The sequence below is a fragment of the Nerophis ophidion genome, linkage group LG05, assembly GCF_033978795.1.
Source record: "Nerophis ophidion isolate RoL-2023_Sa linkage group LG05, RoL_Noph_v1.0, whole genome shotgun sequence".
NCBI classification, from domain to species: Eukaryota; Metazoa; Chordata; class Actinopteri; order Syngnathiformes; family Syngnathidae; genus Nerophis; species Nerophis ophidion.
Window position 1 is genome coordinate 2674863 of NC_084615.1, and position 10862 is coordinate 2685724.

General features: G+C 36.7%; 1 protein-coding gene across 2 annotated transcripts in view; it reads left to right on the forward strand.

The window, feature by feature from the left end:
- LOC133552502 (septin-8-A-like) overlaps positions 1–10657 on the forward strand; it is a 35875-nt gene extending 25218 nt beyond the window's left edge. The window contains exons 10-11 of one of the 2 annotated variants that reach the window (XR_009806724.1): positions 2660–2715; positions 10049–10657. Coding sequence is in view for 1 of the 2 variants with exons in the window: in XM_061899712.1 (XP_061755696.1) it covers positions 10049–10103 (55 nt within the window). In the remaining variant the exon portion in view is untranslated. The remainder of the gene's footprint in view (positions 1–2659; positions 2716–10048) is intronic. The other variant, XM_061899712.1, reaches the window with a different exon arrangement.
- The last annotated feature ends 205 nt before the right edge of the window (positions 10658–10862 follow it).

The window sequence follows — 10862 nt, forward strand, 5'->3', positions numbered from 1 at the left end:
TGGATTGAACTTTCACAGTATCATGTTAGACCGGCTCCACATCCATTGCTTTCGGTCCCCTAGAGGGGGGGGGGGGGGTTGTCCACTTCTGAGGTCCTCTCCAAGGTTTCTCATAGTCAGCATTGTCACTGGCGTCCCACTGGATGTGAATTCTCCCTGCCCACTGGGTGTGAGTTTTCCTTGCCCTTTTGTGGGTTCTTCCGAGGATGTTGTAGTCGTAATGATTTGTGCAGTCCTTTGAGACATTTGTGATTTGGGGCTATATAAATAAACATTGATTGATTGATTGATTGATAATATGATCAAACAGTCTCGTTTCAAAGCAACTCGGCCAGGTTTGTGTTCAAGATTGAATGATGATGATATCATGCAAACCTGGGCAGTCTTGTCAGTGACTCCTCCGTGTACGGGACTACAGAACCTGATTCATGAGGTAGTGGCCATGTATTGCTCCGATAGTGATTCAGGGACAGATTGAGAGTGACACTACTTGGACACCGTAGAATGTGTCACGGCCTGATCCTTCTCTTTCTCTCTGCGGGCGGACCTGCCAGACGGCATCAGGCAAGAGCAATTGTGTTTACATGCGACTGGTCTCACCGCTGACACGGATGTGGCCTCACAGAAGGAAAGGAGGACAACCATATGTCAGGAGGAATTGTTGCCAGGAAATATCCACACCTGGTGGTCGGGGCTGAGCGATGCAAATAGTGAAATATATAGTCGGGTAGAAAGGAATTAAATCTAGTCAAATGGATGGATGGATAGTTTAAATGTAGTTTAAGGCAGGGTTGATCAATTTTTTTCCCACTGAGAGTTGTAACCTGGGTGACAAAACCCCATTAAATCTCCCTATTTAAATATCATGGCGCAGTGGGAGAGTGGCCGTGCGCAACCCGAGTGTCCCTGGTTCAAATCCCACCTAGTACCAACCTGGTCACGTCCGTTGTGTCCTGAGCAAGACACTTCACCCTTGCTCCTGATGGGTGCTGGTTGGCGCCTTGCATGGCAGCTCCCTCCATCAGTGTGTGAATGTGGAAGTAGTGTCAAAGCGCTTTGAGTACCTTGAAGGTAGAAAAGTGCTATACAAGTACAACCCATTTATTTATTTATTTATTTAAATATGCTTTGAAAACCCCATTGAATATTCTTTGTAATTAAATATCTTTCTGTTTAAATATCATTGTAATTAAATATCCTTTCTATTTAAATAACCTTTCAAATCCCAATTAAATATCCTATTTATTTTCCTTGTCTTAGCTGTCCGTGCGTGCGTCATTGCGTCACGCGGTCACGTGACCTATTGCGGGAAGCATAAAATCCAGTAGTGGCTGCTTCCAGGAAGAGCGAGAGGGACGTTGCTGCAGGAGCCAACGACTAAAGTCGTGGGTCGTCGTGCGAGAGTGTTAAGTGTGATTTATCTGCGGAATTGACCATGTTGGATGGCGAGCTAGAGCCTGAACTAGGTGTGGTAGGGGCGGGGGCGTGGTTAAGAGGGGAGGAGTATATTTACAGCCAATTCACCAACTCGAGTATTTCATATATATATGAAATACTTGACTTTCAGTGAATTCTAGCTATATATTTTTATTTCATTATATATATAAATAAAATAGTTTAATTTTAGACGGCACCCATCAAATACACAGTAATACAAACACAGTTGTTCTACTAACTGTACTGTGCTTGCTGGTTACTAAAAAAAACAACAACACTTACCTTTCACTATTTGAGTAACCTTTATTCTGCTATTTGCGTACTGGCGAGCGAGAACGGGATGTTGCTTCCAGCTATCAGCATAGCCATCTTTGTCTCATCATAAGTTACACCATCGGGTCTCCATTTTGCGAGGTGGCCCATAATACTGGGTTGTGAACGATGCTGCGCTGCGGACGCTTTGTGCTTCGCTGGCCGTTCATGACTGAGTATATCTGTTCGGCCGCCGTGTTCAATGGAGAAGTCTGTTCTACAAAATTTACAGGCAACATACCCCTTCCCGTCGAACTCTCCTGGATAAATTGAAATTCATGTTTCCATTCGTTTTGGAACTTGCATGCGTATTTCTTCATTTTGCTCGTCGACGGTGTAAGATATTGGGTTGGAGTCAATAACCAGGCGAGGTGATGAAGTTACGTCTCTTTACTGTGGGCTTCAGGAATCAGAACAGACTTGCTCACTTGCCGTCAGGTGCGCAACGCCATGTAAATCGTTGGCAAATCAAAAAGCAACCCCATAACGCTATAGCCAACATCCACCAGGAGATGGCAACAGACAACATAGAATCACTCTATTACAGGCGGCGTCGCCATGGCTGCAACTTCCTCCTTCTTCTGCTTCGTCTCCTTGTGTGTGCAGTTTTTTATTCAAATCCGTAGATGTTGTAACGTGATTGGGCAGGCAAGCTGTTTATATAGTGGGAAAGCGGACATGAAAACAGACTCATGTCCGCTTGAAGCTGGAGGAGGCGTGGCCCCCAGCTCCGGCTGAATTTCGGGAGATTTTCGGGAGAAAATTTCTTCCGGGACGTATTCGGGAGAGGCGGTGTCTCCCGGAAAATCCGGGAGGGTTGGCAGGTATGCTTGTACCCCATTTGAAATCTTACATGTGTGTTTTTTTCCCCCCGCCATATTTTGTTGTTGTATTTCTTGTCCCTTTTCAGTTGATTTGTGGAAAAGTCCCCCAGGGAAACCAAGAATGTGGCTGTCATCAGCACGGGTAACAGAGACGGTGCTGGGGCGTGTGAGGCGGAGTATGAATGTGACTGTCTACTTACCGGACATAACGCCTGCTTTATTGACACACAGACTCTGCTAAACACACTAGCACTAATCCATGGACTCTTTTAATACTTGTCATGTGTGTTTATTGTGCTCAAGAGTGTGGTGAAAGAACTAATCATTTACTTTATATGTGTTCTATGTTAACAAAGAATAATTACTCTGTCAAAACTAAAATGTTATTTCTTAGTTTTAACAAAGCTTCTTGACAGTTTACATCTAGAAAGCCTGTTTATTTCTATTTTTACACTCCTTTACAGTTCAGCAATATAAATTAAACTTGAATTCAACTTAGAGTAGTCGGGTTACAACTTGAAAGGCACAAAAGGGTACGGTACGCTCCTCCACCTTTTGCTGGTGAATGCCCCATAGGTGCTCAATTGGCTTCATATCTGGCGAGCTAACTGTTTTAATGACATTCAGACTTTACTTCAATCAATAACGGAGCAGCATCTCCTCATCCGTGGCTCAGTAATGCAACAACGACGCCGGAAATGTGTCCCGTGAAAAACAGTCCGACCGGAACTCTCTAGTAACTAAAGTTCCTTGGGTGAATAATGTAAAGTCACTACACCGGTGTGTTTTAGTGCTTTCATGGCGAGTTTACTGACAGATATAAGTAAGAACTTTACACTACTTTATATTAGAAATGGCAACAGCGGAGGATGAATGTCCCATAACATGAAAATAGAGAAAAAGAAGAATTTTATCGACTATGTGGTCGGCACGGACTACAAAGGCGGATATGCGCGCAATTTTTTCAGGATTCGTGCAGATTCCAAATACAGATCAGCAAGTACTAGAAAGTAAGAAAAGTTGCTTTTGAATAATATTGCAAATGAAAACGCCAGATAATGTCTTACCTTATTTATACACACACCATAATAATACTCTTATGTTGGAGCACAGTACAATCCATCAAGCGGTGCGGCTTCATAGCTTACCCAAGTAGTACTAAAACAGGGGTCACCAACGTGGTGCCCGCGGGCACCAGATGAGTAGCCCGCTGGCCTGTTCTAAAAATAGCTCAAATAGCAGCACTTACCAGTGAGCTGCCTCTATTTTTTTAATTGTATTTATTTACTAGCAAGCTGGTCTCGCTTTGCTTGACATTTTTAATTCAAAGAGAGACAAAACTCAAATAGAATTTGAAAATCCAAGAAAATATTTTAAAGACTTGGTCTTCACTTGTTTAAATAAATTCATTTTTTTTTTTTTTACTTTGCTTTTTATAACTTTCAGAAATTTTAGAGAAAAAATACAACCTTAAAAATTATTTTAGGATTTTTAAACACATATACCTTTTTACCTTTTAAATTCCTTCCTCTTCTTTCCTGACAATTTAAATCAATGTTCAATTAATTTTTTTTTTATTGTAAAGAATATCAAAAACATTTTAATATAATTCTTCATTTTAGCTTCTGTTTTTTTGACGAAGAATATTTGTGAAATATTTCTTCAAACTTATTATGATTAAAATTCAAAAAAAATATTCTGGCAAATCTAGAAGATCTTTAGAATCAAATTTAAATCTTATTTCAAAGTCTTTTGAATTTCTGTTAAAATTTTTGTTCTGGAAAATCTAGAAGAAATAATGATTTGTCTTTGTTAGAAATATAGCTTTGTCCAATTTGTTATATATTCTAACAAAGCGCAGATTGGATTTTAACCCATTTAAAACATGTCATCCAAATTTTAAAATTAATCCTAGTCAGGAAAAATTACTAATGGTGTTCCAAAATTTTTTTTTTTACATTTTTTTCAAAAATATTCGTATTAGCTAGTTTTTCTGTTCTTTTTTTCGGTTGTATTTTGAATTTTAAAGAGTTGAACTTGAAGATACACTATGTTTCAAAATAAAATGTTCATTCTTTTCCTGTTTTCTCCTCTTTTAAACCGTTCAATTAAGTGTTTTTTTCATCATGTATTCTCTACAAAAACCCTTCCATAAAAGGAAAAAAAATGTACGACGGAATGACAGACAGAAATACCCATTTATATATATATATATATATATATATATATATATATATATATATATACATATATATATATGTATATATATATATATATATATGTATATATATGTATATATATATATATATATGTATATATATATATATATGTATATATATATATATGTATATATATATATATATATATATGTATATATATATGTATATATATATGTGTATATATATATACATATATGTATATATATGTATATATATATATATATATGTATATATATATATGTGTATATATATATAAATATGTATATATATATATATATATATATGTATGTATGTATGTATGTATGTATGTATATGTCTCAGTTGGATTATCCAGAGAATAGTGCTCGATACCGTGGTAGAGCGCAATATGTAGGTGTGGGAAAAATCACAAGACTACTTCGTCTCTACAGAACTGTTTCATGAGGGGTTCCCTCAATCATCAGGAGATTGAGGGAACCCCTCATGAAACAGTTCTGTAGAGACGAAGTAGTCTTGTGATTTTTCCCACACCTACATATATATATATATTTTTTTATTTATTTATTTATTTATTTATTGAAGGTAAATTGAGCAAATTGGCTATTTCTGGCAATTTATTTAAGTGTGTATCAAACTGGTAGCCCTTCGCATTAATCAGGACCAAGAAGTAGCTCTTGCTTTCAAAAAGGTTGCTGACCCCTGTACTAAAACATTTTGATAGATTTTGGAGCGCGGTGTGTAATGTTCTATATTTTCAATGGAACATATACAATTTTAATGTTGTTTACCTGAGTCATATTCCAGTCTACACATATATCTTATGTGTGACTTATCATTTCACCATGTACCAAATAAAATAGCTATGAGGTCGGTAAGCACAATCAAAAATATTCCATACGTTAGGCGCACCAGGTTATAAGGCGCACTGTCAAGTTTTGAGAAAATAAAAAGATTTTAAGTGCGCCTTATAGTCCGAAAAATACTGTACTATTTGGAATTAATGTTTTTTTTTTGGGCAGTGCCAGCAGCACTCATGCAGCCCCAGACAATCATCACAGTACTCACTTGTGTTGTCTGCTGGTTCCACAATAATAGCTGTGCATGGGGTCATTGTCAATGGAAAGTGAATATATTCTGCTCCACAAGTTGTACGCTGACTACTCTTCTTAAAGTAAAGCATATCCAAATTTCATTTCTAAAGTGTTGCCCCTTGCTGAAATGGACATAAGCGCAACACACATAGTCCACATTCCACAAATGCATGTTTCCTTTAAACAGGACATTTGAAATAAACAGGCTTTTTCAAAGAAGATGAAAATAAAAGGTATTTGCAGTTGCATTGCTGCAGGATCGACAAATAAATTGTACCAAAAACGGAAATCCTTAGAGTGTATGTCAGGGATATTCAACTGAATTGTTTCGGGGGCCACATTTCCAGAAAGCTAAGGACCTGGGGGGTCCTTTGCTTTTTTTTTTTTGTGTAGTCCGGAGTACCAACGTCCTCTACAATAGACCTTTGATTTTAGTCCATTCACTTTGTCAGAGTTACATGAGTGCTGTGCTTTTTTCAAAGGACATTCTGCAAAACAGTTAGTTAAAGATAATCTATGTGACAGTAGTTGAGTGTTTTTAAGAATCTGTTATTTTCTCACAAGATTTTTGTAAGTGAACTCGCGGGTTCACTTGAATAGCCCAAATGTTAATAAGAGAGGACCTAAAATGGAACCCTGAGGAACACCTCGAGTATAACTAAAGAAGTTGAACAAATGACTACTGACTGCATCTGAAGTAAACAAGCTACAGCAACACCTTAGTTCAGACATGCGGCCTGTTAAGCTTTTCGATCTGGCCCGCCGCACATTCCACATTTTTTTTTTAGATCTTTAAGATAGAAAGTGTAGCTGCCATTATGATGTGCACTCATGTTTTCTAACGACTGTAAGTCTTCAACTGTACAAAGTATTTCAATGGTTGGAATCTGCGCTTTTGCATGATATACCAGTTAATATGGTCATTTAATGAGTTACTATGGTCATCTAATGAGTTACTATGGTCATCTAATGAGTTACTATGGTAATCTAATGAGTTACTATGGTCATCTAATTAGTTACTATGGTCATCTAATTAGTTACTATGGTCATTTAATGAGTTACTATGGTCATTTAATGAGTTACTATGGTCATCTAATTAGTTACTATGGTCATTTAATGAGTTACTATGGTCATCTAATGAGTTACTATGGTCATCTAATTAGTTACTATGGTCATTTAATGAGTTACTATGGTCATCTAATGAGTTACTATGGTCATCTAATTAGTTACTATGGTCATCTAATTAGTTACTATGGTCATTTAATGAGTTACTATGGTCATTTAATGAGTTACTATGGTCATCTAATTAGTTACTATGGTCATTTAATGAGTTACTATGGTCATCTAATGAGTTACTATGGTCATCTAATTAGTTACTATGGTCATCTAATGAGTTACTATGGTCATCTAATTAGTTACTATGGTCATCTAATTAGTTACTATGGTCATCTAATGAGTTACTATGGTCATTTAATGAGTTACTATGGTCATTTAATTAGTTACTATGGTCATCTAATTAGTTACTATGGTCATCTAATTAGTTACTATGGTCATCTAATTAGTTACTATGGTCATCTAATTAGTTACTATGGTCATCTAATGAGTTACTATGGTCATCTAATGAGTTGCTATGGTCATCTAATGAGTTACTATGGTCATCTAATTAGTTACTATGGTCATCTAATTAGTTACTATGGTCATCTAATGAGTTACTATGGTCATCTAATTAGTTACTATGGTCATCTAATGAGTTACTATGGTCATCTAATGAGTTGCTATGGTCATCTAATGAGTTACTATGGTCATCTAATTAGTTACTATGGTCATCTAATTAGTTACTATGGTCATCTAATGAGTTACTATGGTCATTTAATGAGTTACTATGGTCATCTAATTAGTTACTATGGTCATCTAATTAGTTACTATGGTCATTTAATGAGTTACTATGGTAATCTAATGAGTTACTATGGTCATTTAATGAGTTACTATGGTCATCTAATAAGTTACTATGGTCATCTAATAAGTTACTATGGTCATCTAATTAGTTACTATGGTCATCTAATTAGTTACTTTGGTCATCTAGGTCACAGCAGCTCAGACGAGGCACCAAGCAGTGTGGGTGGGAAGCGTTTCCACAGACGCAGAAGGAGATTTTCACAACAAAGTTCTAAAGCTTAGTGATGTATCAGATATATCAGATTGTAGGTGGGTTTATTTTGTACCCTTCGCGTTTATATTTCACTGTTTGTTGCTTTTTTGTTGCGTTTCACTTGATTGTAAAATATATCGATCAAAAGGGGATGTGACATTCATTCTTGGTCAATATTCAGTGTTTTATATTTCATAGAAAAATGTAAAATTCCATTATGTTTTTTTAAGACATTCAATCAGACATTATTGTGAGGTTTTGTATTAGTGTTCCTAAAAATAGATATACCTTTGATTTGATTGATTGAAGCTTTTATTCCATACAATTGACCACTAAATGGTAACACCCGGATAAGTTTTTAAACTTGTTTAAGTCGGGGTCCACGAAAATCAATTCAGACACATTTTTTTCTCTAAATGTGGCCCTTGTGTCAAAATTATTGGCCGGGCCTGCCTTAGTTACATACATCCCCCAAAATGTGTAACTGCCAAAAAAGGGGAGGACTCAAAGGGGTGCCTTGTGGAACATCCTCGGTTATGTAAAGCACAAGTTTGTTCTATGTTTTCTAGCAAGGTTAAAATATCAATGGATGGATCTGCCAAGGTCTAATTCCGGGGTAGGGAACTTATGGCTCTAGAGCCAGATGTGGCTCTTTTGATGACTGCATCTGGCTCTCAGATCAATCTTAGTTGGCATTACTTAACACAATAAGTAATGAATAATTCTACTGGTCTGCGATGAGGTGGCGACTTGTCCAGGGTGAACCCCGCCTTCCGCCCGATTGTAGCTGAGATAGGCACCAGCGCCCTCCGCCACCCCAAAGGGAATAAGCGGTAGAAAATGGATGAATGGATGGATAATTCTGCTGGTAATCACAGTGTTAAAAATAACATTCAAAATATAAAACATTCTCATGCATTTTAATCCATCCATCCATTGTCTACCGTACCTGTTCAAGAAGTTGCATTATTGGTAAGAAGTATTTTATTGATTATTGGTTAGCTTCAGAATAAAAATCATATTAAAAATAATAGGAGACTTAATGTACTCTAAAAATGTTATTAATTAAAAATGCATGCATTTTTTGTATTCAGTGTTAAAAAAGTATGATAGGGCTCTCACGGAAATACATTTTAAAATCTTTGGCTTTCAGCCACGAAGGTTCCCGACCCCTGGTCTAATTCATCCATATAGAAGAAGCACTCCAGTGTTTTTAGGAATTTTCTGCAGAAATGTTTGCCTGCCAAGTTTTGAACTGAACCTCGGGTGTCAGTATGTTGTAATTGCCGGGCCAGATTTGGCCCCCGGGCAGCAAGTTGAATAGCCCTGCTGTATGCAAAAGAAAACAATCTGATTTCCCAGTACTTCAATTGCAATGGAATCACTAAATTTATGGCTGACTGAACATTTTTTGGAAGTGTAAATGTGCTGCTATTTTCTTTGTTACCAGCCAGAATCTGACCTTTGCATCTTGTCTTCACTAACGGCTAACCAATAACATTCATCCTTTACAACCTACCTAAATGCTGCATAAGTAAAGTAATAACATACATCCTTTACAACCTACCTAAATGCTGCATAAGTAAAGTAATAACATACATCCTTTACAACCTACCTAAATGCTGCATAAGTAAAGTAATAACATACATCCTTTACAACGTACCTAAATGCTGCATAAGTAAAGTAATAACATTCATCCTTTACAACGTACCTGAATGCTGCATAAGTAAAGTAATAACATTCATCCTTTACAACCTACCTAAATGCTGCATAAGTAATAACATTCATCCTTTACAACCTACCTAAATGCTGCATAAGTAAAGTAATAACATTCATCCTTTACAACCTACCTAAATGCTGCATAAGTAAAGTAATAACATTCATCCTTTACAACCTACCTAAATGCTGCATAAGTAATAACATTCATCCTTTACAACCTACCTAAATGCTGCATAAGTAAAGTAATAACATTCATCCTTTACAACCTACCTAAATGCTGCATAAGTAAATGACACCTTTTCTCTTTTCTTTCTTTAGCTTCTTTAGTCTTCCCTCCGCGTGCTCCTTGACCTCGTCCAGGAATTTGAACTAGAGGACTTTCTACTAACGACATGGAAAGCTCACAGACTGACGCGCAAGCTCGTTGTTTTTTGCCAATTTGAATTAGCACTTTTTTCCAGAAATGCACTTCCATCCCTGGGATTGCATCGCCAAGAGTCTTCCTCCATGTGTTCTGCTCTCTCAAAGCTTTTCAGCAGTGCTTTGTAGCATGGAACGTGCATGTCATAGTCAGTATTAACCATCTCTCTTAGCCTTCAAATAGATGTGCCCATCTTTAATCTCCCATGTACTTTTGACTAAAGACACTGTGAAATGATGTACATTATATACCATGAAGTCCTATTGAATCATTAAGGTTATTTTTGAATAATGGTTATTCTATACACAGAGATTATAATAGGCTTTGATTAGCATATCAGTACCTTATCATACTATTATACTTTTTTTAGCATCTATGTTCACCTGTTTGATCCAACATGATTCACTAAAACAGCTATGTAATTAATTATACATTAAAATGATAGTTGTGGCCCATGTATAGTGGGGCAAAAAAGTATTTAGTCAGCCAGCGATTGTGCAAGTTCTCCCACTTCAAATGATGACAGAGGTCTGTCATTTTCATCATAGGTACACTTCAACTGGGAGAGACAGAATGTGGAAAAAAAATCGAGGAAATCACATTGTAGGAATTTTAAAGAATTTATTTGTAAATTATGGTGGAAAATAAGTATGTGGTGACTTCAAACAAGGAAGATCTCTGGCTCTCACAGACCTGTAACTTCTTCTTTAA